Here is a 26,518-nt window from a genome sequence, read left to right as displayed (position 1 = left end):
TATTTCTCCCTGCTGGTGGCAGGAATAGGTACAAACACCCTCGCTGAGGAGGGGCTGCCCTCCATCGCCAGGACTACACGCCAGGCACACACGGCCAGCCCTGCTCCTGCTGCTCCCCCTTTCCCCCCAAAATATGCCACAGTGGATGCAAGAAGGGATGGGGGGACGGCTTGGGTGTCCTGGCCCTGCCCCGCAGGCCCAGTGCTGGAGAGGGGACACGCTGAGTTCCCCCGTGCTGGCAGGCACCCCATGCCCCCTGCCTGGCACAGTGCCGTGCTGCCAAAACATGCAGGCACCACCTTCCTGCCTTTGTTTTCCCCTTTACTTGTGTCCCTCGGCGCTGGGCTCGGTGACAGATGTGCCACTCACGAGCAAGAGCACGGGTGGCAGCAGTCCCAGCCCTCCCACAACGGAGTACCATGGCCCAACATCCTGGTCACCGCTTGTCCCTTTGGTTCCCGATCCCAGCCTGGCTCTGGGATGAGGAGGAGGAGCAGGGTGGGGGTTCCACGATGTGGGAGTGTGGGGTACTCATCATCTCTGCCACTGGGGTACCCATCATCGCTGCCACCGGGCACGACTTAACCCCCAGGTCGGTGGCCACCCCTTTGGCACAGCGGGTCACGTCACCGGCTGGCCAGGCCCCGGGGGTTGGCCATCGCTCTTCCTGAGGATGACACTGCTGAGCTCCTGCATCAGTTTGTCACTGATGGGTGAGGGAGGCTGCAAGCTCCTCTTCCTGGGCAGCTCCAGGGAGGTCTCTGCTGTGGGGCTGCTCCCCGCTGTGGCTGCCTGCTCCCAGTCCCTGCCCAGCGCCAGGGAAGGCTCCATGTTCCTCTCCAGAGAGGACGTTTTGGTGGGTCTGAGCCCCGGGCTTGGAGCTTTGTTGCTCTCCAGGTTCAAGCCCCTTTCGAGGGACACGGCTTTGGTGACAGAGGGACCTGTGACCTTGTGTGCTGGGCTGGCGGGCAGCGAGGAGCGCAGGGCGGTGGCTGGGGGCTCCTCGGGGAACGGGGATGGCTTCTTGGACCTGTCCACGGGGGGCACGGCCGCCAGCTCTGCCAGCAGCCCCTGGCCCAGGTCCAGCGCCGCCAGCTCAGGGAAGTTCCCCACTTCCTCATAGACGGGATCAATGTCTGCCTCCTTCTCCTGCTGCTCCTCCAGGGAGTCCTGGTGGATCTTCATGGGCTGGGGAGGGCAGGGGGCAGGGTGAGGGGCACTGCCCACACAGCTCAGCTGTACCCCTCTGTCCCCCCTCACCCTGCCCTCCCTGCACTGCCTGGGGATCCTTGTCCCTCACCATGGGGCCGATAGCTGCAGGGGACCTGCCCTCCACCAGCTCCCTCGGCTCAGGCACTGCTGCCCTTCCTTCCCCATGGCTGAGGAAGGGGCAGTTTTGGTCCCTGCCTGGGCATGGTCCATGCCACCAGCCCAGCACCCCTTGGCAGAGCGTTCTGGGGTGGGGCGGGCAGGTGGATGCCATACAGAGCACAAAGCCAGGAGAGATGAGGTTCAGCCCAGTGGCCTTTTTGGAAATAACCTGAATTCAAGGCACACCTAAACCTCTTTCCTCACTTTTCTTCCATTGATAACCTACGGGCAACATGTTCCCAACAAGAGAGGCTCTGGGAACTGGGCTGGACTGGTGTGCTCTTGCTTGCCCACACTGGGACCATGCAGGGAGCCACATCCCCAGGTGGGGAACACGCAGAGCAGTGGGCACCCCCTCGTCTGCCCCACAAGGTGGGCGCATCTCTGAGCACCCGTGGGATGCTGCAGGTGAGCCCTGGCACAGTGCAAAGCCAGCAGCGGGTGCTCCAGGTGTGCAGGTACTTACAAAGAACATGGACAAAGTCCTTCGCGTGTGCAGGCGGCGCTAGAAACAGAGGAGACAGACAGGGGTGAGCACGGAGAGCGTGGAGCAGGGCCACGGCTGCCTGGGCAGGCAGGGGAAGGGCAGAGGGTGCAGGAGTCTGCAGGCACGGAGAGCTGCCACGGACACGGGCACGGACACGAGCACGGCACACAGCACACACAGCACCCGTCGGTGCCTCTCCAGCCCTGCGGTGGCCACGGGGTCTTGGGGCGGGTACAAGGAGCAGGGTGGGTGCAGGAGCACCTGTGGGCAGGGGGAGCTGCAGGGGCTTTACCAGGGTCTGGTTGGCAGAGAGCATGGTGGCGTCAGTGCTGTCCCCGTGCAGGGGCACCAGTGGCATGGTCCCGAATTTCTGCTTGGCGAGGTCGGAGGAGGAGCGTCGGCGCAGGACCACGGGGCGCAGGTCGTCGTGCTGTGCGCAGGGACAGGGTGGGCACGGGGGTCACGCCCTGCCAGCCCCGTCCCAGCCCTGCCCAGCTGGGTGGCACCACCAGCCTGCACCCACCTGAGCCTTGAGGATGCTGGTGGTCCAGTCCCACAGCTCGGCCTGTCCTGAGCACACCAGGTACCTGCAGAGCAGATAGCGGAGAAGCTGCCAGGGAGTGGGGGCACTGGGGCCCACGTCCCCTTGTCACCTTGTCTGTGAGCCTGGGGCTCTCAGGTTCATCTACACCCCACGGGGTTAAATCTCTGAAAATCTCTGCGTGCCCAAATTGCTGCTTTAGGGCAAGGTGAGAGCTTTTTGGGCACCCAGCACCACCCAGGGGCGCTGGGGTGGGTGGGGAGGCAGGAAGGCTGTGTGACAGGGATGTGGGTGGCCCATGGAGCCTGGCTCCCATCCTGTGCCAGGGACAGTGGCCCCGCCACTCTGCCTCTCGAGTGCCCCAGCTCTGCCCTGACCCCAGGGCCTTGTACCACTGCCCCTGGCTGTCCCACTCCCACTAAAACTGGGGACAGATCTCGACCTCCCCCAGCCCCAGGATGGCAGGGGACGGTACTCACAGCTGCTGCTTGTCCAGGGTCAGTGTGAAACCCCACCTGGAAAGGAACACAAAGCTGTAGGGCAGCACTGCCAAGCTCAGACACAACCTGAGGTCTGTGGGCAGTGCGGCAGGGGGCTGAGCTCGCCCCACGGGCACAGACTTTGGGTCCAGGTGAACTCCAGCAGCTGGGTTTGGGTGCCAGGAGCAGGGACTGAGGGATGGATATCTGCCCCAGTGCCACGGCTGGGGAGGTGCCACTTACTGAGCTGGTGGCTTCAGCTTCTTCCTAATGCCCATGTAAACCTTGGCTGCATCCAGGGGCCACTCACGCTCTGGCTTGGCACTCTGGGAAAGGACATCCGGTGGGTCAGCCTGGCCTGGTGCCAGCCTCCCTGCCAGGAGAACAGCCACCAGTGTGCCGCTGCTGTCCCCAGGCTCCTCCTGCCACCCCCGGGGCTGAGGTCCATCCCACAGCATCCCTCGTACCCTCTTCTCCTTGAGCAGCAGCAGCCTCCTGTCCCGGATGACGAAGTAACGCTCCTGAAACTTGTTCCCCAGCAGCTTGGGGGGCTCCTCACGGCATTTCAGCAGCCCACACTTGGGGGTTTCACGCTTGGCACCTGCCCAGTGTGGGGACATAAGGGTCAGGGGTCTGGCAGGGTGGGATTGCAGGGGGATCCCACTGTGCATCTCAGTGATGTGCCCCTGACGGCTGCAGGGCAGTGAGCAGGGCAAGGGGAAGCTCAGGCAGAGCTGTCCCTCTCTGGGGACACCCCGAGGGGCTGGGTCCCTTTGTGCTCGCCTTACCTGTGAAGAGACAGCTGCCCTCGCCGATGGGCACCTTCCTCACCAGCAGGTACGCGGCGCTGGGCTCCGGGAGCTTGCACCACTGCAAGGCCTGCTCCAGCACCTTCTCCTTGGGGTGCAGGGGCCGCTCTGGGGACACAGGGACACTGTCACCACTGTGTCCCCTTCCCTGTGCCAGTTCCTGTCCCCTCTGCCACCACCAGAAAGCCACCCCCTGTCCCCCACACCTGCTCCTCACCAGCCTGGCCCCTGGGCGATCCCCCCGTGCTCACCCAGCTCCCCGTTCTCCAGCGCCTCGAAGGTCAGCCAGATGTCCAGGCTGGCGGCCACGTTGCGCATCTCCAGCACGTGGTTGGTCAGTTCCTCTGCTGTCATCGTGGGGGACACCTGGGGCCGGACACACGGGGAGCTGCGGTGGGCGGTGCAGGATGGGTCCCAGGGGCGCCAGGAGCTGCGTCCCTGCTCACGTGCTCTGGCACAGCCCTGCTTTGGGACTCACCTTCAGGGTGACGCAGCAGTCGGGCACCTTCTGCTCCAGGTAAACCTCGATGATGAGGTCTCCTGCCTGGGAGAGCTGCGGGGAGGTGTTGGTGTGGGTGCTGAGCACATCCCACCTCCCTGGGCTGGAGATGGTGTCCCTGGAAACTGGGGCTGCTCCTCCCCCGGGCAGGAGCATCAGGGAGGTGGGCACAGGGGAGATAAGAGGGGGAACATCCTTTCCCAAATGAGGATATGGGAGAGTGGGGACCCAGGGTGGGCAGCTGGGAGTGTCCCCATCCTCTAGTCAGTCCCCCCAGCCCAGGGGCCCCTGATGTGGTGGGGGCCAACAAGCACATTCCCAGTACCTGGGTGTCCTTCCAGGTGGTGATCAGGCTGTTCTCCAGATCCATCTGGGATACCTGATCCTCGTCAATCTGTCAGAGGAAGGGTGCACAGGGTCAGCGTGGAGCGGGATCCGGCTTGAGGACACAGGGCCAGGATGGAGGGATGCAGGGGCAGAGGTGGGCACTATGGGGGGATGCGAGGGGTCTGGATCAGACCCAGCAGGGAGGGGGCTGCAGGCCCCTGCTTACATTGAAGATGCTGACGTAGTTGTCGATGAGATCTTCCATCACCTTGACCTCGTGCTCCCCTTTGCCATCGGTCTGGAAGAGGCTGGGCGCGAAGAGCAGCGACAGGTTCTTGGTGCTCATCTGGTTGAGGTCTGCACATTTCTGCACCCTGGCACAAGGAGCACAGAGGTGAGGGGCTGGTCCCGCTCAGGGTGGGGTTTCAGCCCCAGCCACCCTCCTCTGCCTCATACAAACAGCCTGGATGTCCCCAGCCCCTCAGCGGTGGGAGCAGCAGTGCGAGTTTGAAAACTGGGCAGTTCCTGTTTTGAGAACTTCCCTCCGACATAAAACCAGACAACGGCGCTACCTCAAACTCTGACTCAAGATGGGAACTGAGTGTTTTCTGTCTTTCTGAGGCACTGGATGACATTTACATCCTACAGGGTGGTGTCCCCTAGTCCCAAACCTCCTGTTGCTCTCCTTGCTGCAGGATGACTTTGGGAATGTTCAAGGTGTCCCAGAACCAGCTGTGTGGGTGGAGCAGGGCATGGGGCCTCCCTGTCTCTTAGGGATAGGAGCCAACACTTCCTGGGCAGCAGAGAGACCCCACAGGGCTGGCTGGACCAGGAGACCCTGATGGGAGGGCCCCACTGACCGGTAGAGGTGCCCGATGAGCGCAGCCAGGGTCTTGTGGTTGAGGCGAGGCAGGCGATGGATGAGCTCCTTGTACCGCTCCAAGCGCTGCGGCTTCGAGGAGATTCCTGCAGGGAGGAAAACCAGATCCTGGCTGAACCCAGCAGATCCAGAGGTGACACGGCACCAAGGCTGGCACCAGAATCCATCCAGAGGAACCCTGGCCCCAGGGAACCCAGCATGGAGCAGGTCTGTGCCACACTGCGACACGAAATAACTTACAGAAGTAGGTTAGATGTAAAAGGAAGGAAAAAGAACTCAAAAAAGTAAACTTTATTTTTTGACTCTACTACATATACAATAGTAAAAATGATAGTGGATTGGAGGGTGAAACTTACTTTTCTAACTACACTGGTCAAATTAACAATCTATTCATTTTCTCTCCTTACAAAGAAGAATGTAAAATAATCATTATTTACATGAACATGTGTGAGAAAACTTAGTTGAAATATGTAAATATCAGAAGGCATAGGAACTTTTAGAAGAACTTTAAAACTCTCAAAAGAACAGGGTGACAGGCCTGGGTGAAGGAGGTACCTGCAGCTTCCTTCCACTGTGGGTGCAGCTCCAGGGTGAAGATGGGATCTTCCAGCTCCCGGAAGAACCTCTTCAGCACGTCAGTGACATCCTCGATGAAGTTGTCGCTGATGCGCAGCTTGACGTTGCGGGCGTCCCGCCGGAACTCCTCCATCAGTACCTTGATGCGGGACTTGGCTCCGTTCTTGCGGTAAATCCCCTCGTGCCGCAGCCCTGGGACAGGGACACGGGGTCACAGGGGCCGGATCCTGCTCAGAGAATCCCTCATGGAGCTGGTGGCCCCGGAGCGGCGCCTCCAGCCTGGGTCCGTCGGCCATCCCGAGGTGCCGGAGGGCGCCGGGGCTGCTGGGCTCACCGTACTGGGTGATGAAGGCGATGCAGGAGTCCACGATGATGGGGATGTCCCCTCGGCTCAGCTGCTGGTCCCTCAGAGCGTTGCCCCGGCCCCCTGCTGACGCCTGGATGTCACTGTACCACGCTGCCGAGTCTGCCCGCGACAAGCCCTGCAGGTAAAATGTCCTGAGAACAACAAGGGCAGAAAAGAGGGAATGAGAGTTGTCCCAGGGGCAGGTTATCCCTCCTGCCTGTGACAGGGAGTGAGGGCCAGCCAGGCTGAGCCAAGGGACACCCTACCCCACCAAAACACCTCTGGAAGGCCCTGGGTCACAGCCCTGCTGTCCCTGTGAACTTCCCCACCAGGGATTTGGGATCAGCATCGGCCCATCCCTGTCGGAACCCTGGTTACTGAGAACTTGAGACTTTCTGTGCTGACAGATACTAACCCCCAAAAGAACACTGCATTGACCTGAAGCCATGGAGAAGGCTTCCAAAATGGAATGATAGAACTGGGATTGTGGGTGTGGAGTTTGAATAGAAGTGTGTAATATCACAGGGTGGAAAACTCAGAGTTTAAGGTTTTAGAATATAGTAATATATATAAAGCAAGATGTAGGTTTTAGGGTGGAGGCTGGTCCTTCTTCTTCACCTTCTTCTTCTCCTCCTTCTCCATGGGTTTGGGTGGTTTTGTGCAATTGGATAAAAAAGTCTGCACTGTGGGCCACAGATGGTTGGTTATTGGGTTAAAAGTAAAAATAATTTCGTTGTTATTTCTTAATTGGACAGTTAATCTTTAAAAGGCCTTGTAGAGAGAGAGATGGGGCTCCATTTTTAGTTCGTTAGAGTGAAGTGCTGTAGCACTCACGGTTTGTGAGACTGTAACATGGACAAGAGCTAATAAACATCTGAGTCCAAACACCTCCCCAAGTGCCTTTGCCCTGGGCAGCAAGCCCAGGTTGCTTGGCTCATTGCCCATCATCCCCACGCCAGGACTCACCTCCCCATCTCCACCAGGACCAGCAGCTCCTTCTTCTCCGGGGTGTCCATGGGGGGAACCAGACCTGCATGGGGGCGAGAAGCTGAGGAGTCAGAGCCACGCAGGGCCGCCCCGCGGTGCCTGTCCCGGGCCGTGCCGCGGCACTCACTGAGCTCCTGCAGCCGCCGCAGGTTGATGCTGTCCTCGGCCCCGTCCTCCTCGGCGGGGCAGATGAAGAGGTGGCTTTTCTGCAGGATGAAGAAGGCCCGCTGCCAGCGCTCGGGGTTCAGCATGCACTTGTAGCGCAGCTGGCCCACGCGCTGGAACTCGTAGCCCAGCAGGCAGTGGCAGCTCACGGGGGTGAACCACTGTGGGATGGAAGAGGAGATGAGAGGGGTGAAGACACCCCCGAGGGCTGACCCCCACGAGGATGGGGGCAGATCACCAGGGAGGATGGGAGCCCCTGGAAAGGGAGGAGAGTGCTTCCCACAGCGGATGAAGAGCATGGGGAGCTGTGAGGAATCGCAGTAGGGAAGCAGGGACAGAGTCTGGGGACACGCTGGGGCTGGCTCACCTTGCCGATGGCACTGGCCCAGGCTTGCAGCGTTTCGGGCCCATCAGTTCCCAGCTGCTGCACTTTTTCCCCAGTGAGGAAGAGCTCAAGGGTGAAGCGAAACCTGCAGAGGGTGAACCAGTCCATGAGGGCAACCCTGTCCTTGCCCCCAGAGCCAGAGCAGCCACTGCACCAAGCAGGGAGCCCAGCCCTGCTGTCTGTGTGCCCCACGCTTTCTGGGCATGACTGGGGGCATGCCCAGGGGTACCTTTCAGTGGGGGCGGGGCTGGTGAGTGTCTGGTGGGCTCTGTTGACCCCCAGGGAGATGAGATCCCCGCTGTCAATGTGGCCCAGGGGCTCAGTGCACTTCTCAGTCTCGAAGAAGAGCAGGGCTCTCTCCAGGGAGCACCACGTGCGCTGGAAGTCTGCAGGAACAGGGGGTCAGTGGCACCGGGGTGGGCACCCTCTGGCTGCCCTCCCACTCTGCCCACACTCACCCTCTTTGCCCTTCCTGGCTCCTGGGAGCTTTGGGGGCGCCGTGGCCCGGTACAGGTACCCGCTGTGTGTCACTGGCTGGGTGATCTCGTTGTAGACGCCCTCTGGACCCGGGTCCCGTGTGCGGGGGCTCCCTGTGGGACACAGTACAGAGGGTCGCGTGGGAGCAGGCACCCACCAAACTGTGGGTACCAGAGGGAGATCCCCCTCGTGTCGGTGTAGGCAATAGGGTGCGCAGGCGTGGGGTTCCCTGAAAAGGGACTCCAGGGGAACCGGCTAAATCAGAGATTCCAGAGGAATCCTTCAATAGGGCGGGTCCCCCAGGGAGTCACGGTATCCGACACCCTGAGTGTCCCCGGCCTTGGGCCATGCTAGGAGGGGCAGGGCCAGCAGTAAGGAGGAATTTCCTCCACCACAGCCAGATGGGGTTCGAGGGTCCTCTTTACCTGAAAGGTTCCTGGGCCTTTTGCTCTCTGGTCCCCACCAAAGGTCGGCCCCGGGGGCTGCCTCGCTGGCAGCAGGATCAGAGGCCAGAGCAGCCTCCGAGGACGAGAAGAACTGCAGGATGGTCTTGAGCAGGGCTGGTCCTGCCACTGCAGTGCACAGCGCCTGGGGTGAAACAGGCGCATTTAGGGACCCCACCCTGGCTCCGGGAGACCCCAGCTCCCTCCCAGGGCTGCTCCAAGGCAGCCAAACCAAGGCACAACCTCCCAAAATCTGCCTGGCATGAGGGAGTGAGCACACACAGCCAGGCAGGAGGTGCTGGCCCCTCAGACCAGGAGCTCTGGGGTGGCTCCCAGCACCTCAAGGTGTCCCTTACCTGGAGCACCTCCTCCTGAGTGGCGTAGTGGGGGTGGGGCAGGCGGTACCGTCCCTCCCGGTACTTGCGGGCGATGAAGTCCCGTCTCTGCTCAGCGCCGCTGTCCGGGGTGATGGCCTCGGCGGCGGGGAGCCGCGCGGCCCAGAACCGGTTGGCTCGGTCATTTCCCAGCACGATGAAGAGCTGTGGGAAAGTCCCATGGTCATGGCGAGCCCCAGGGTCAGCAGGACAAGCAGGATTCCCAGTGTTCCTGCATCCTGAGGGAGACCATGGGGCTGCTGCCCTGCCAGGAGCAGCCTGGCCCCTGTGCACAGCATGCTCTGGCCTGAGTGCCTCACCTGCACCATTTCATTGCACCCCGAGTGCCTCACCTGAATGATTTAATTTTACCCCTGAGTGCCTCACCTGCACCATTTCATTGCACCCTGAGTGCCTCACCTCAATGATTTCATTGCACCCCGAGTGCCTCACCTGAATGATTTCATTTTACCCCTGAGTGCCTCACCTGAACGATTTCATTGCACCCTGAGTGCCTCACCTGCACGATTTCATTGGACCAGATGCTGGTGTCCAGCTTCAGGCTTTGCACCTTGGAAATGTTGGAACCCAGGCTGCGGTGCTGCCCTGCAGGGAGCAGGAGAGTCAGCACCCTCACCTGCTGGGGAACTGAGCCCCAAGTTATGCCCACACCCCAGGCAGCACCATGCCTGCACAGCCTGCCCCAGCCCACACCCGAGGATGCCCCTGTGCCCCCGGAGTTGTCCCACCTGCACACTGCTTGCAGATGACCACGCAGAGGTTGATGGATGCCCAGTCGGGACTCTGAGCCCAGCAGTCGGCGCAGTATTTGTTGGCTTTGTTGGACCAGATCTTCTCTGCCACCTCGTAGTCGTAGAGCATCTCGGCGATGGCCTCCTGCAGCGCTTCCATCCACTCCCGCTTCTCCCGCTCCGACTCCGCCACAAAGCTGGGAGCACCAGCACAGCCGGAGCTCAGGGGGCTGCAGCCACCAGCACCCAGGCCCAGCTCCGGGCTGCTCCTCCCTGCTCATCCCCCCTGGATGCCTGGATACCTGAACGTTTTGGAGGGGGTGATGAGCTCGAAGCTGCGGCTCTTGGCCTCGCGGATGGTGGAGCCGCGCATCTCGATGAAGCACATGGCAATGCCCATTTTGAAGAACTGCAATGCAGAGTGACAGCGCTCTTGGTTCTGCTGGGCACCTCCCTGGGCACACCTGTGGTGTCGGGGCTGCAGCCACGGCACCTCCAGCATCACGTCCCTGCTTTGCCCAGACAAGCCCCTGCTGCTCTCTCAGCCACCTCTCATCTGATAAAGCACCCTGCAAATACCTTCAAATGAAAGGCAGGTTCTGCCCACAACCCCTGAGGTGTGGCCACCCAGGTGTCCTGGGCTGCAGGATGTGGCTGGGTGTGAATTCCATCACCATCTCTCAGAGCTGGGGCAGTTTTCCTCTGCTCACGGGGCAGTTTTCTTTATCTCTCCCACAGCCAATCCTCCCTCCAGGAGATCTCTGCTGTTCATGGCCACTGAGTGTCCCTGCATGGCTGAGAAAATTCCAGCATCCCATGGGGAGAGGCTCTGCCCAGGGGAGGAGCCAAGCATTCCTACCTGGATACAATCTGACCTTGGGACAGCACAGCAGCCTTTGCCCACTGCATTCCCAGAGGAGCAGCTTTCTGCCCCACTGCATTCCCAGAGGAGCAGCTTTCTGCCCCACTGCATTCCCAGAGGAGCAGCTTTCTGCCCCACTGCATTCCCAGAGGAGCAGCTTTCTGCCCCACTGCATTCCCACAGGAGCAGCTTTCTGCCCCACTGCATTCCCAGAGGAGCAGCTTTCTGCCCCACTGCATTCCCAGAGGGAGCCCAGGCCCATCCACACCAGCCCTGGAGCTCCAGAGGAAAACTCCAGCCTTGTCCAGGATCCTGCTCCAGCAGAAGCACAGCTGGCACTGCAGGAGGGCTGAGCCCCCATGGAATGGCACTGCTGCCACCACCCTGACCCACAGCCTGCCAGGGCCTGCTCTGACTCTGGCAGGGTTTGGTTTTGTTTGTACTATTGCATTTGTATTTTTAGTTTTCCATGTAAAGAACTGTTATTCCTGCTTCCATATCTTTGCCTGAGAGCCCCTTAATTTCAAATTTCTAACAATACAGAGGGAGGGGGTTTACATTTTCCATTTCAGGGGAGGCTCCTGCCTTCCTTAACAGACACCTGTCTGTTCAAACCAAGACGCCAGGTCCCTTTCTTTTGGGGATTCGAGTCAGGGGCACTCATAAAACAAATGCAACCTCAGCCAACTCCTCAGAGCTGATGCTGCTTAGGGCACAGCAGGCAACCTGGAAGTGAGGTGACTGAAATAAAAACAGGGGTGCTAAGAAAATTCATCAGGAAGGAAGTGAGGTGCTCTGTGGGCAGCAGCAGCAGCATGGGAGGTGACAGGGACCAGCTGTCACTGTGAGGGCCCCTTGCATCAGGTGTGTTTGCTGCTGATTCCGTGGCCATTGATCCAGCTGCCCTGGGATGGATTGGGATGCTTGGTGTGACCAAGACCAAAATTCCTGGTGGAGATGATGATGATTTGGTGATAGTGAGAAGACTGGGAGGGGGATCCACTCCTGGTACCCATCACTGCTGCCCTGGGTAGGATCTCCAGCTCCTTGCTCTGCCATTCCCTTTTTCCTGCTCTCCCATTTCCTCTCTGCTCTCCCTTTGGCCCTGGCTCAGCTCCCTCCATCCCTCTCATCCCATGTGGGGGTCTGGCCACAAACCTGCTCACTCTTGTACAGCCACATCTCAGGCAGGCTCAGGGCTGCAAAAACCTTGGACTTCTGGCCCTTCAGCTCCAGGGTTCCTGATTTCTGGCAGTGGGCAGTGTTGGCAGGCCGGGGCCGGGACCCCACCAGGCGCTGCTCCATCACCTTCTTCTGCAGCGTGGAGCACCACTCATTCCTCTGGGCTGGGGACCAGGCAGGAGGGAGGGCTGAGCCCTTCCCAACAGCCCTGGCACAGAGCAGAGCACCCAGAAGGCAGGAAGGGGGTGTTTTGGGGATGGGGTGAGAGCTGCCTGCAGGATGCTCTGCCTGGGAGAAGGGAGGCAGGGATGGCTCCTTAGGGCTGGTGGGCCCTGGCCCAGGTTTTCACTCACCCTCATTCTCAGCGCGGAAGACAAAGATCCGATGGCTGGTGATGACCTGGAACTTGTTGTCCTTGGTGGAACGAGCCATTTCGATCACAGACAGTGGGATCACTCCTTTGGGATAGGGCTCCTGGAACGAGCCCCAGGTGGAGTTACCCCCTTTGCCCTTCCCACAGAGCACCTCCATGACCTGGCACATCCTCCGCCTCCCCTGGGCGCTCTGCTGGTGCTGCCTCACAGCACAGCCTGCGGGCACAGCAGCCAGGTGGGTGCTGGGGGTTCAGGAAGGGGTGGATCCATGGCCTGGACCCTATTTCCAGCAGGACCTCCCCTTTCCCGCTCCCTGTTGGCAGAGGGACCCTTGCAATCCTGGGCTCCCTATGGCTGAGGCTGTGCTGGGAGCCTGCCAGGCATCGGCTGCTCCACCCTGGGGGTGGCAGAGCACTGCTGGCTCCTTCCAGGAGGACAAGGGGAGGCCAAGGGGATGTGGCAGCTCCCCAGGGGGTGCCGAGGTTCAGCTGCCCCACCCTGCCCCACTGTGCCCCTTGGTACCTTCTCGCTGCTGAAGTACATCAGGTTCTTCCCATCGAAACGGACGTAGCGCCTCTGGAAGACATAGTTCCTGTTGGGATGGCAGAAAAACTGTTGGGAAGGGGATGATTGCCCCTCATGGACCCTTCCTCCTCCCAGGCACAGCTGCACAGAGGGCACCCAAGAGGTGCCTCTTCCAAGGGGAGCACAGTGACCAGTGCAGCCACCTCGCCTTGCCCAAGGGAGCTTTACCTATGGGGGCTGCCCCTTCCCTGGAGGTGTTCCAGGCCAGCTGGACGGGGCTTGGAGCAACCTGGGATAGTGGAAGGTGTCCCTGTCCATGGCAGGGTGTGGAATGAAATGATCTTAAGGTCTCTCCCAGCCCAAAGCCTGCTGTGATCCCGTGCCTGCCCCACGTACCCCTGTGGGGACAGCTTGTCCAGCCAGCCACTGAGCATGGTGGGCCGGGGCTCGGACAGCGACGTGAAGCTGGCGTACGGGGAGATGGTGAGGTCATCCAGGAGCTCGTCGGGGTACAGGTGGGCTGGCAGGCTGAACGGGGCGCCCTCGGGGCACGGAGCCTCCACGGTGGAATATCCCTCGGTGTCGTTGTGGGCGATGCGCTCGATGAGCCGGCTCCGGCTCTCGTCGTCCTCGCTCCGGCCCTCGCTGCTGCACTCGCTGCTCGTCCTGCAGCAAAAGGGGCTGGGAGGGAGCTGGGCAGCACAACGTGGTCCTGGGCAACCCCACCCCGCCTGGGGACACCTGGCACTGCTCCTGGCCTCATCCCAACCTGCTTGGGGTGCCCGGGGATGCTGGGGTTTGCATCTCTGGGAATGCTCAGGAGCTCCGTGGCCACCAGCAGCCCGAGGCTCAGCCAGTCCTACGTGATGGCACAAAGGCTGGGGCTTCCCAGATATAGGGAATGTCACACGGGCCACCACCACATGTCTCCAAACCCCTGACATCACCTCCTTCCCCTCTTCACAGGCAGTGAAAGGAAGCCAGGCAGATTCCCAGTCCCATATGCCGCTCCCTGCTGCACACCCACCCCGGCTGCTCCCTCCCTCTGCCCCTCCAACATTCCTGGCGCTGTGAAACTCCTGCCACGACACCTTTGTGCCTGCTCTCGTGTCCAGACAAAATGCTGGGCTGGTGGAACTCCTGCAACCATCTCCATTCCTTGGGAAGCCATGCTAAACCCCCAGCCAGCCCGGCTGGGGCTCTCCAGCCGTAACAATAAAAGGAAATTATAAAAATAAACTGCAAAGCCTGCCTCTTCCCATCAGCCCTCTCAGCCAGGCGTTTTTCTTTCCCTGGAAAGGAAATGTGCTGGAAAATGTCTGACAGTCCCAGGAGGTCACAGGGGGCCTGCCCAGGTGCAATGGTGATGGGCAGGAAGATGGGCAGGGATGCCCCAGGACCCACAGGAGAGCATCCATGCCAAAGTCCCCTGTGGAATCCAAAGCCAGGGCGAAGAGAAGGCTCCTGAAAAGGCAACAAGGATGATCCGAGACTTGGCCCAGCTTCTGTCTGAGGAGCACCTGAGCAAACTGGGCATCTCCAGGGGACAGGGTGAGTGATGGGGGCAGGGCCATGAGGAGAACTGAAAGGACTCTCTTGGCCATCACTGCTTCAGCCTCAGGGGCTGGAAGCCAAGGAGCAAGGTGCAGAAGCACGTGGGAGAGGAGCAGGTGAGCTGTGGGAATCCTCCTTGGAGATGGAGACGTTTTTGGAGAAGAAACCCAGAGAATGTGAGAAAGTGTCTCCAGTGTAAGTTCATGAGAAGCTTCAGGACCAGGAGAAGGACCCCAAACACTCCTAAACTCTCCCAACACCTGGTTTTGGGCACTGCCTCATCCTAGGACAGACCCTGGACAGGCACATTGGACATCAGCTGTCCCTGATCCACATGGGACAGGAGCAAGTCCTAAATCTGCCTGGGAAGATGCTGGGCTGGAGCCATCCCAGCTGGGGTTTGCTCCAGAGAAGCGGGGTAGTGATGGGGCTGAGGAGGGGATGGAGAGGGAAAACGCCTGTGTGGCTCCAGGAGAGACAAGAAATGGCCCTGGCTGGCCGCGAGGCTCAGAGCACAAGGAAAATCGCTGTTTAATCAGCACAACAGAGCCTTGGCAGGGTGACTCATCTGGCTGGAATCCCGGCCTTGTCTGCAGATGCTTCAGGAAGAACTGGACAGGGAATGGTGTGGCTGGAGGACTCTGAGTCACAGAGGCAGACAGCAGCCTTGAGAGCCAGGGCTGAGTGGGAGGCAGACCCACGGCATGGGTCAGGGCAAGAGGAAAACGGGAAAAAATCCGTGGCAGCCCCTTCCTGAGCTGGGACTCACAGTCAATGAAGCTGTAAAGAGACAGAGGGCACTGAGCATCTGGCAGGGACAAGCAGAGCCCACCCACGGTGCCTGGTGAGTCTGACCCAGTCCCCTGAGCTCCTTGGGGTGACACGGACACTGCTGTGCCACCTCTCTGTCCTGCTGAGACTGACGGCAGGGCACCAGCATTTCAGGGGGCTGAGCATCACCAGCGTGGATGAAGGTGCTCAGACTCAGAGCAGGTAAATCCCACCCTACATTCCTGCTGCGCCCTCAGAGACCCAGCTCCCAGTTTTCAGGAATTTTGCATTCATCTTCCTTTTACTGGAGATATTTTCTTGCTGGTGAGGTGGCTCTGCTCACCCCTGACGCTGCCACTGCCACACCCCAAGCCAGGGAGCAGCGTGGGCCAGACAAAGCTCCCCCAGAACAGGGCAAGAGGGGTTACCACAGGTAGGAAAAGGGGCAGAAGGGTCTCTCTGAACTGGGACTGGGAAATATTTCCCATGACAAGTGAATTGGTGGGCTGCAGAGGATGCTTGGTGATTCCCAGTGACACAAGGATGAGGACTGGAGAAACACCAGGGCTGCGGGGGAGGATCAGGAGGTCCCACAGAGGCAGCAGAGCTGGGGCCAGGGCTGGCCAGCAGCCCCCCAGCAGCTGAGCAGGATCCCACAGCTCTGCTCCAGGGAATGTGCTGGGACCAGTGGGGCTGGTGTGGGAGGAGAGTACAGGAGCAGCTGGATGATGGAGTCTGTGAGCACAGTGCAAAAGGTTCTCAGAGCTTTTCTGTCTCCTCTTCCTCTCTCCACACCCCAGCTCTGCTTGGGCTGGGAGAAAAAAACCTGCCCCTGACACTGCTGATGGTCACATCCTGCCTTTTCTCAGCAAGGCCAGCTGCAAAGTCCCACAGCTGCGAGCGCCTGGCCAGTTCCCTTGGGATGCTCTGGATCCCAGCTCCCGGGAAGCCACTGGATGCAGACAGGTCAGTGCCCAGCTCCTCTCTGAGCTGATCCAGAGGCTCCACAGGAGATTTCAGTATTTCTGTTTACATGACTGCAGTCCCCAGGTGTTTGCAGTTCCCCATCCGTGGCTGTGATCTGTGCCACTGCATCAGGTGCCACCGCGGTGCCACACACCCAGAGCACGAGAGGCACTGGGAGTGTCCCCACACGGGGCAGAAAGGCGGGACATGGACGGGCACTGGCCAGCAAGGCCACAGCAGAGCTGAAGGCCACAGAGCTGCAGCTCACCTCCTCCTCTAAGCAACACAGGAAAAGGAACCCTCCCCATCTGAAATGGGAAGAGCAGCTTTCCTTCCTCTTTCTGAGATGCTATCAGGAGTTATGGAAAGTACATTTCAAAAGTGTTTTAAAGGTGCCCCTCACAATTTCACTGCCCACCGCCACAGAGTGACTGAGCAGCAGATACTGATCTGATGCTGCTGGAGCCTTCAGGGATTGCACAACCCCTCATCTGGAGCTTGGAGCCATCTAATTCCTGAGTAATCCCCGTCCCCCATGGTGTTTCCCTGATGCCAGAGGCCAAATCCGGGTTCCTCTGGGTGTACAGGTGTGCAGTGCCACTGGTGCTGCCCCAGCTGTGCACTCAGAAATCCCTTGCCAAGCACTGTCCTCCAAGGGCCAGCCACCAGCACAGCTCCTTCTCATCTCCAAACCCGTCAGCTCTTCTGGAGACTGCTGACACCATCCCAGACACTCCTGATCAGCTCTGCCATGGGCTAAGAACCCCCATCCCCTCTCAGGCTGTCCCCAGGGCTGTGCCCTGTCCCCTCATGCCCAGCCCAGCCCCTGTGGCCCCGAGGAGCTGATCCCTACCTGCAGCCTTCTCGCTCCAGCTCCAGCTCGGACAGGGCCTCGTAGCTCTGCTCAGAGGAGATGCCAGCACCCTGGGAAGAGAGAATGGTCACATCTCCTGTCCCCTGTGCCCTGTCCCAGCCCAGACCCCCTTAGCCTGCCTGGCCTGCAGTGCAGGGGCTCAGCCTGTGACCCTAACCCAGAGGAGAATCCCAGAATCTCCTGAGCTGGAAGGGACACATCCAGTCCAACTCCAGGCTCTGCCCGGATCCCACAACAATCCCCCCTGGGCATCCCTGGCAGCGCTGTCCAAAGGCTCCTGGAGCTCTGGCAGCCTCGGGGCTGTGCCCATTCCCTGGGGAGCCTGGGCAGTGCCTGGCACGTCTCAGGGGAGAACCTTCCCCAGGCACTGCCCGGCACTGTGGCCTCACCAGCTGCAGCTCCTGACTTCAGCAGCTGGTGGGATGCAGAGTGACAGCAGGGGACAGCCACCACCCCCACAGTGTCCCCTCACCTTTGGCAGGGCCACATGGCCAAAGATGGTCTCGCTGTAGGGGCTGACAGGAGGATCATTCGCCTCTGTGGGCAGAGAGGGGAGGGGAAGCATCAGTGGTGAGGGAGAGAGCAGCCAGGACTCCCAGTCCTTGAGAGGGACCCCCGAGCCCACCACAGTGCACCCCAACACCAGGGCGTGTGACACAGTGACACGGGTGGGGTTGGGCTCTGCCTGGAATGGGCCCCCCCGGTCCCCGAGCGAGGCAGGAGGGGGGCAGGGCCAGAGGACAGGCAGGGGGTGTGGGTGACCCCCTGTCCCCCTTCCCGGGGACACTGGGGGTCCCTGCTGGGCCCCGGGGCTCTCACCTGACTTGACGGTGGGTCTCTGTGGGACGGGGGGCAGGGCCCCGCTGGGCCAGCCGGGACTGCAGGAAAACAGGACAGGGGTTACTGCGGCTGCACTGGGGGGCTCTGCTGTCCGCTCTGGCTGGGCAGGAACCGCTGGACGCTGCTCCCGAGCCCGGCTTTGTCCCTTGGAATGTGCAGCATCCCCTCCCTGCCCCCAGTGCCCTCCTTCCTCCCTTCTCTTCCCAGCCCTGGGACTGCTGGGATGTTTTCTGGGGCTGTGGGACATTTCCCACCACAGCATCTCCCCCCTCTGGCATCTCCCAGCAGGAGGCAGCCCCAGAACCTCACTTAGGCCCCCCCTCGGCATGCTGGGGACCCCCAGCCCTGCTGCCAGATGGGCAGAGAAAGGGCAGCAGCCCCTCCCTGCATCCAGAAGGATCCATCGGGGGGGCCCAGGGCCGTCCTGTCATCTCAGAGGGATCCCAGCTGCCGCATCCAGAGCTCGGGGAAGGCACAGGCAGCGTGGTGAAAGGGGCTTGTCAGCACCTGGAGGCAGGCAGGGCCAGCTCTGGGGTGGGTCCCGGGGCTGGGGGGCTCTCTGGACCCTCATCTTTGCCTGCTCTGCCCCCCTCCGCTCCCAGGGCTGAGGGAAAGCATCGGTTTACTCAGACCTGCCCTCCGGCTGGGTGTGCTCCTGCGGGGACGGAGCGGGGGGCTGAGGGACCCCCTCACCCCGGGGCCCATCCTCCCCTCCCGGCTCCTCCGCGGCTGCTGCCGGGTGCTCGAGTCCTTCGTAGATGACGTTGGACACCATCTCCAGCCGGGCCTGCCCCGAGCCCGGCTGCGAGGAGGCTGCCCTGGGGCACGGCGAGGGGTCTCTCCTGGCCGGGGCGGGTAGGGCAGCGCTGGGGGCCGGGGGACCCTCCTGGGCACTGCCAGGGCTGGGCTCAGCTGCCAGGCCCCTGTGTCTGTGCCGTGGGGGGACGCACGGGACGGACGGGGGGGATCTCTCCGCTGTGTCCAGGGTTTGTCCGTGGCCCGGGGATGGCCGTGTCGCCTCCCGAGCGCTGTCCCGCCCTCTCAGCCGGGACGCTATCGCGCCCATGGCCACGGCTGTCCCTGGAGCAGCGCCGGGCTCCGGGCTCTCCAAATCCGTGGAGCTCTCTCCTGGCACAAACCCCTCGAGTACCACAAAGGCTGCCGGTGCCCTCTCGCTGCCCGGGCCGTGCGCTGGCACCGTGGAGCGTGCCGGGGGCACGGGCACTGATCCCTGCTCCGGCTTTGAGCGAGGGAAAACCGTCCTCGGCTTGGGAACGGGCTTCACGGCGGGAGGAGCAGGGTCCTTGTCTCCAGGCGATGCCTGGCTGGGCACGGTGACACGCGGCTGCGTCCCAAAGGTGTCACTGGTCCCTCCCGGCTCTGCTCTCATGGCATCCTTGCCCTCCTGGGGGGCATCCAGCACCTCCGTGCCTCGGGAACGGCTGTCTCCTGCTGCAGGTCTGCCCCGGGATTGGCTCAGCATCCGTGTCTGCTGCGCCAGGGTGAGGATCCGCTTGCGGTGCCCGGTGGCGGTGATGCCGATCTGCTGCAGGTGGTGGCTGTCCAGAGAGGTGGCATCTCTGGCCACATGGTATCCGTGCTGCTTGAAGACATCCCGGTACCTCTCCAAGTGGATGGTGGCCAGCCAGTCTGCAATATCCGAGTCAGGGCCGCACGGGGAGCTCATGGCCCTGCGGTGCCTCCGCGACGGATGCTCAGCCCATCATCTGTGCGAGGAGGGGAGAGAGGGGCTGAGGAGGCGGCAGGAGGGGAAAGGGGGTGGGTTCAGCTGCCGCGAAGGGCGCGGATCCCGCGGCTGGGAGCGCGGGATGCTCCCGGAGGTACCCACACCTCGCTGCTGTCCCCGCAGCCGCTCACCTCCTGCCAGCTCCAGGAGCCGGCATCCTGCTGTTCCCCAGCCCCAGCCTCTGCACCCCTCCCCGGGGCTGCCGAAGCCGGATCCCGGCTCCGCTTTGTCGGCGGGGCCGTGACCCGAGCCCGGGCAGGAACTGAGGGTCCGGGGCTCACGGGGGAGCGGGCGGTGGGGCAGACGCCGAGCGCCGGGACGCGCCGGGCTCCGCGGGGCCGGCGGGCGGGCCAGAGCCGCGCAGCCGCGGGGGTGTCCCGGGCAGATAACGGGGGGAGCAGCGGGGCCCCTCCCAGGGGATGATGAGCTCCTGTGCCGGCCAGCTCGGGGAGGGCTCTGCGGCCGGAAGGGCCAGACCATAATCTCTCTCTCTCTCTCTCTCTCACTGCTGGCGAGGGCATGGGAGAGGTCAGCATGACTCACGGGCAAACAGAGGGGGGACAGCCTCCCACCCACCCACCCAGCCCCGGCCGGGCCGGACCCCCCACTGCCAGCGCTCGCACATCGCCCAAAGGCACGGCCGGGCTCGGGTGCCAGCAGGGACGCTCAGCCCGAGATGAGTCGCCAGCGCAGCCGGGGACAGAGCCTGCTGAGGGCCTTTTTCCCATGAATCACGCAGCTCCGCACTAAACCATCTGTGCTGACTGTGCTGCCACTGGGTCTTTTTCCAGTTCCTCCATTTCCCTCTATTGTTCGGCTCAGGCTTCCTTCCTGCTGCCTGCACGCTCCCACGCATCCCCTGCCCCCTCCCGCAGGAGCCGCATCCCAGACCCGGCCGGGGAGAGCCGGCCTGAGCCCCCGTGCCCAGCACGGGCCCGGCCCCGCTGCCCAGCTCCGCCTGCCCAGGCAAGGGGTGCGTGGGTGCCAGGGGGAAGTGCCCTGGGAGGCTGCGGTGTCCCCGAGCACGTGGGGGACGCTGTCAGCGAGGAGGAGGGACAGCCACGGCAGGGGCTGGGACACGGGGAGCAGGACAGGGGGACAGGGCAGCTGCCAGGCTGTGTAGGACCGACAGAAAAGGCAGGGCAGGGCAGCGATGTCTCACAGCGACGTGGGCTGAGTGTCTGTGCTGCAGGGTTAAAGGGCTGTACCCATTTCTGTACCAGCAGCTGGGGCCAAAATGGGGCAATTTCCCTCTTTTTCACGCCTGTATCACCCTGAGGGATCTGAGGCTGGCTCTGCCCTCTGCCTGCCCTGCCTGGGGCTTCTCCAGTGAGGAGATGGCTCCTGAGACCTCCCCGTTCCTGGGGCTCTGGGGCTGTGCCAGGCACCATGCTGTGGTGTAGCCCTTTGGGGCAGTGCAGGGCATGGGCAGTGACACTTGATGGGCAGGTGGGCACTATCCCTGTGCCTACAAACCCATGGCCAGCTGGCACAGTGAGCATGGACTGTCCCAGTCTTGGCCCTTCCCCACTGTCCCCAAATCTGTCCCATCCATCTCCTGCCGCCCCCGCGGTTGTCCCTCACCTCTGGCGGCCCGCAGCCCCCGGGGCCGGCTCCGGCAGAGCAGCACGGTGGCAGTGTCCTGTGGGCTCCGGGGCCACCCCGCTCTGGGCTCCGGGGGATGCCAAGGCAGTCCCGTGCAGGAACTGCTGCAGGCTCCACAGCACCCAGCCTGTGCCTCCCACTGCCGGTCCCTCCTCCAGGCCAGCCCTCTGGTCCCCATCCCTGTCCCACCCTCTGTCCTGTCCCTTCCCAGGCATGACGCTGCCCTGGCTGTGCTGTGCCCTGTCCCTCAGCCAGGCTCTGCCTTCCTTTGGGCTAAACTGGGGAAAACAGGCTAAGATATTCATGCTGATGAGGGCAATGGGAGGGCTGGCACTGGGGCCGGGTGGGTGAAATGTTGGGAAGATCAAAACCTTTGTGCTGTGGGGATGCTGGGAACGCAGCACCTCATCCCGCTTGTGCCCTGTGGGCAGGGGGATGTGGAGTGAGCTGAGGGCAGGATGACAGCAGGGGCTGGGCTGGAAGAGGGACACCCAGTGGGATTCTTCTGCAAAGAGCCTGAGCTTTCAGCACAGCCTGGCCCAGCTGCTTTTAACACAGCACCTCTTGCAAGAGCCCTGGCAGGGCTGGCTGTTGGTCCAGCTCAGCTCTTACCCAACCTTGAGGGTGCCAAAGGCTGATATCTCACGCCTGATGCCATGCTGATAACCTCTCCCTGCCCTGTGAGGGCCCAGAGCTGAGCAATCCCTTGCTCCAATGCCAGCAGGTCCTTCCCCCCCCAGCAGTGTCCCCAGAGCCTCTGTGGGGGTGGTGTGGGAGGGCCACCCTACAGAAACCCCTGTGTGCAGTTCAGGGGGAAAGGCACTCACCACAGGCTGCTGCTGCAAAGCAGAAGCAGAATTCAGCACGAGGCTTTTGCCTTCCTCCCCTTTCCCCAGCAGCTGCTCCAGCAGGGAGTGACACATCCCCTGGGCACGGGTGACCCCATGGGCCCACTTGTGGGTGGGGTGTGGAGACCCTCAGGGTGCAAGGGGACCCTCAGGGTGTGCAGGGACCCTGTGGCCCTGCAGGGCAGACCGTGCCATCCCTCTGCCTCGCAGAGGAAGCTGTTAGACCCTGCTGTTCCTGGGAAGGCTGCTGAGGTCTGTGGTGTGGCTGCGAGGGACAGAGCACAGATGGGTGTCACCATCTCCGTCCTGCTGTGCTGCAGGCGTTGCAGCAGTGAACACAGACTGGAACCCTGCAGCAGCTCCGCAGACAGAATCCTGGGCAGGGTCAGGCTGGAAGGATCCACAGTGGCTCCTCTGGTCCAAACTCGCTGCTCATACAGAGCTCAGGGCACAGCAGGGTGTGCTCACAGCTCTGCAATGTCCCCAGGCAGGGACACCCCACAGCCTCTGCACCATCTGCCCAGGGCTGGCACTGCCCAGGGCAGCAGTTCTGCCTCCTGGGCAGGGGCAGCTCCTGGGCTCAGGCCCTGCCCGGGGCTCTGGGGCCATCGCTGGGCCTGCAGCAGAGCCTGGGGCTGCTCTGCCCTCCTGCACACAGGGATGGACAGACAGAGGGACACAGGGACACACAGGGGACACAGGGACACACAGGGACACAGGGGGACACAGGGGACACAGGGACACACAGGGACACACAGGGGACACAGGGACACACAGGGACAGACAGAGGGACACACAGGGACACACAGGGGACACACAGGGGGACACAGGGACACACAGGGGACACAGGGACAGACAGAGGGACACAGGGACACACAGGGACACAGGGACACACAGGGACACACAGGGACAGACAGGGGACACAGGGACACACAGGGGGCACAGGGACATGGGGACAGACAGGGACACACAGGGGACACACAGGGGGACACAGGGGACACAGGGACACACAGGAACAGGCAGGGGGACACACAGGGACAGATAGGAGCAGCCAGGGACACACAGGGATACCCAGGGATACACAAGGAGACTGAGAGACACCCAGGGACACTCAGGGACACCCAGGGCTGAGGCCCCTCTCACTGGGGCTCCTCTCCAGGCTGAGCAGCCCCATCTCCCTCAGCCTTTCCTGGGCACGGAGATGCTCCAGGCCCTTGCTCAGCTCCAGGAGCTCCTGTCCCTGCTGTGCCGAGGAGCCAGAGCTGGGCACGGCACCCAGAGGTGTCCCCAGGGACAGGATCACTCCTGGCCTGCTGGCAGAGCTTTTGGGAGCCCTCAGAGCCTGCTGCTGGGAGCAGTGCTCCTCCCTGCTGCCAGGAGGGCAGGGATGGGCAGTGGGGGAGGGAAATGTCCCTGGGACATCCTCACGGTGGCAGGTCACTGTTCTGGCAGGGTTGATGTGCCCAAGGACAGGCTCTAGCTCCCACACCCTGCTGGTTGCTGACAGGGCAGTTTGGTGCAGAAAACCTTCTCCACTGCTCCCTTCTCCCTCCAACGTCACCGAATTCCTGAATTTGGGGCTCTGTTCCCTTGGCAGGAGAAACCCCTGTTCAAGCACCTGGTTCCCCAGGGGGAGTGCTCCTTCTCAGAACCATCCAGGACTTCCCCCACCCATGGGACCACCCCGGAGCCCCAGAGCTGGCACAGGGAGGGGAGCAGGGCACTGGGGCAGGGCACAGGGATGGGATGTTTCCCAAGAGCTTCCTATCAGCCCATGTATTGCAGAGCAGCTTTCAAAGCCTCTGCTTGCTCCCAGGGTTTGCCAGCCTGCTGATGTGATTTATATATATTTATATTTATATTTATATTTATATTTATATTTATATTTATACTTATATTTACATTTATTTTTATCTAGACAGCAGGATGTTTGGGCACAGGCACAGAGCCCTGTCCTGGTCACAGAGCAAGAAGGTCATGCCTGCTCCCAGGAGGAGGCAGATGGGCAGGATCAGAAACCCCCCTGGGGCTGGATTGGGCTTTGAGAAGATGCTGGCAGGGGCTGGAGGAAGCAAACATCACAGTGGAGGTTGGATCATTCCAGCATGAAGGTCTGTTTGATCCTTCCCTTTTGTGGGCAGTACCCATGATGACACTGTCCCTCAAGATTCCTGTGTTCAGGTGCCCATCCATTTCTCCATCCGTCCATCCATCCGTCCGTCTGTCCGTCCATCCCTCCAGCCATCCATCATCCATCCATCCATCCATCCATCCATCATCCATCCATCCATCCATCATCCATCCATCCATCCATCCATCATCCATCCATCCATCATCCATCCAGCATCCATCCAGCATCCATCCAGCATCCATCCATCCATCCATCATCCATCCATCCATCCATCCATCATCCATCCATCCATCATCCATCCATCCATCCCATCCATCCATCCATCCATCATCCATCCATCCATCATCCATCCATCATCCATCCATCATCCATCCATCCATCCATCCATCCATCCATCCATCCATCATCCATCCATCCATCATCCATCCATCCATCCATCCATCCATCCATCCATCCATCCATCATCCATCATCCATCCATCATCCATCCATCCATCCATCATCCATCCATCCATCCATCATCCATCCATCCATCCATCCATCATCCATCATCCATCATCCATCCATCCATCCATCATCCATCATCCATCATCCATCATCCATCCATCCATCCATCCATCCATCCATCCATCCATCCATCCATCCATCCATCCATCCATCCATCCATCCATCCATCATCCATCATCCATCATCCATCCATCCATCCATCATCCATCCATCCATCATCCATCATCCATCATCCATCCATCATCCATCATCCATCCATCATCCATCATCCATCCATCATCCATCCATCCATCCATCCATCCATCCATCCATCATCCATCCATCCATCATCCATCCATCCATCCATCCATCCATCCATCCATCCATCCATCATCCATCATCCATCCATCCATCCATCATCCATCCATCCATCCATCCATCCATCCATCCATCCATCCATCCATCCATCCATCCATCATCCATCATCCATCCATCCATCCATCATCCATCCATCATCCATCCATCCATCCATCCATCCATCCATCCATCCATCCATCATCCATCCATCATCCATCCATGTCTCCATTCACTTTCCCTCCCTCCCTTCCTCTCCTTCCATTGAGCCATCGATCCCTCCATGGGTCCATCCCTCCCCAGCCATCAGCTTTTGCTGCACCCTGGGACAGGTTTTGCTTTACCTTCAGCCCCACCCACGCAGGCTCATGCTGAGGATGTGTGGGTGATGGTGGGAACATCTCTGGGGAGCAGGACGGGGTGAGGGACACTCAAGGCTGATCCCAGTGTGATCAAGGCTATCACACTGGACAGCTGGAAATGCTGCTTGGGACTGACCCTGAGGGTGCGCAGGGCACGGCAGAGAGCTGAGCCCCTGGGAGGGACTGGGGAGGAGGAAACTGGAGTCTTGGAAATCTGCTGGACCTCTCCAGGCAAAAGCCCTGCCCAAGGCCAGTCCATGACGCTGCTGGGGGGGCTCCTCGCTGGGCTCAGAGTCCTGGTCTGGGTGGTGGGGCCAAAAGCTGCTCGAGACCTATCCATGAGCTCAAGAGTGACAAATCATGGGATCCAGGGATGGAGTCACATCCTGCCCCAGCAGGGGTACGTTTGACATGGTGTGTGGCCAGATGGGGCCGGTGCCACGCTGCCGCTGCCCCCGATCCATCAGGAGCAGCTGACATCACTGCCTCCGGGCTAATCTCCCGTCCAGCAGCAGCTTCCCGTTTCCTTTCCAATCTCTGCGCGCGGGCGGCTCCTCTGCGCTCGGAGCCGGGCAGGAAAAGCGCCCAGCTGGGCTCTCGTGCGGGGCCGCAGCCCCCGCGTGTCTGGCCCTCATCCCACTGGGCCCTGGGCCACCCGCTCCCCCAAAATCCCAGCGAGGGCCCCCGGGGGGCTCCGCGCTCCCCGCACCCTGCCTGTGCCGGTTGCCGGCCCCTTTCCTGTTTGTGCCGCAGGAAACCCACATCGTTCCAGAAGAGATCACCGCGCTGGGGCTGTGGCACCCCACGGTGCCCCCCCAGTTCCACCCTGGCTCACACCGGGGGCCAGGAGCTCTCCTAGAGCCCAGTGCTGGATGCGGACAGTGACAGGGACGCTCCCTGTGCCACCGCCATTCCAGTTTCAGGCCACATCCCGGGCTGTGCCCACACAGCTTTCCCTGGGGCTCCCCGCCGGGCTCTCGGTGCTCAGGCAGCAGCTCCTCACTCCCACTCAGGGCTGGCTAAAAATAACCCCGGCAGAGCCGCAGCCTGGATCCTGCAGGGAGACATCCGGGGAATGCGAAGGGATGAGGCTCCTTCCCGCAGGGGAAGGGTCTTCACCCCAGCACCCGGCGGGCTCGG

At 61.3% G+C, this 26,518-nt stretch overlaps 1 protein-coding gene across 2 annotated transcripts; it reads right to left on the bottom strand.

Moving 5' to 3' along the window:
• Window position 1: 1 nt before the first annotated feature.
• On the bottom strand, window positions 2–21,264 carry ARAP3 (ArfGAP with RhoGAP domain, ankyrin repeat and PH domain 3). 2 transcript variants are annotated; one of them, XM_053956815.1, is made up of 34 exons: window positions 21,178–21,264; window positions 18,479–19,573; window positions 17,826–17,884; window positions 17,479–17,543; window positions 16,986–17,056; window positions 13,238–13,507; window positions 12,839–12,908; window positions 12,296–12,416; window positions 11,919–12,106; window positions 10,201–10,307; window positions 9,896–10,095; window positions 9,667–9,752; window positions 9,129–9,311; window positions 8,755–8,917; window positions 8,311–8,442; window positions 8,082–8,238; window positions 7,835–7,937; window positions 7,430–7,628; window positions 7,282–7,345; window positions 6,304–6,467; window positions 5,949–6,161; window positions 5,374–5,479; window positions 4,740–4,887; window positions 4,512–4,580; window positions 4,166–4,240; window positions 3,939–4,053; window positions 3,667–3,795; window positions 3,346–3,479; window positions 3,122–3,204; window positions 2,879–2,914; window positions 2,382–2,445; window positions 2,151–2,288; window positions 1,838–1,876; window positions 2–1,188 (listed from the first exon to the last, which is right to left on the bottom strand). In XM_053956815.1, the coding sequence occupies exons 2-34, from the start codon at window positions 19,531–19,533 to the stop codon at window positions 622–624; spliced, it is 5,373 nt and encodes a 1,790-aa protein (XP_053812790.1). In that variant the 5' UTR covers window positions 19,534–19,573; window positions 21,178–21,264; the 3' UTR covers window positions 2–621. The 2 variants fall into 2 exon arrangements, with proteins under 2 accessions (XP_053812790.1, XP_053812791.1); XM_053956816.1 differs by lacking the exon at window positions 1,838–1,876.
• Window positions 21,265–26,518: the final 5,254 nt, after the last annotated feature.

The sequence above is a fragment of the Vidua chalybeata genome, chromosome 15 (assembly GCF_026979565.1).
Source record: "Vidua chalybeata isolate OUT-0048 chromosome 15, bVidCha1 merged haplotype, whole genome shotgun sequence".
Classification (NCBI taxonomy): domain Eukaryota; kingdom Metazoa; phylum Chordata; class Aves; order Passeriformes; family Viduidae; genus Vidua; species Vidua chalybeata.
This window is presented reverse-complemented; position numbering and strand designations above follow the sequence as displayed.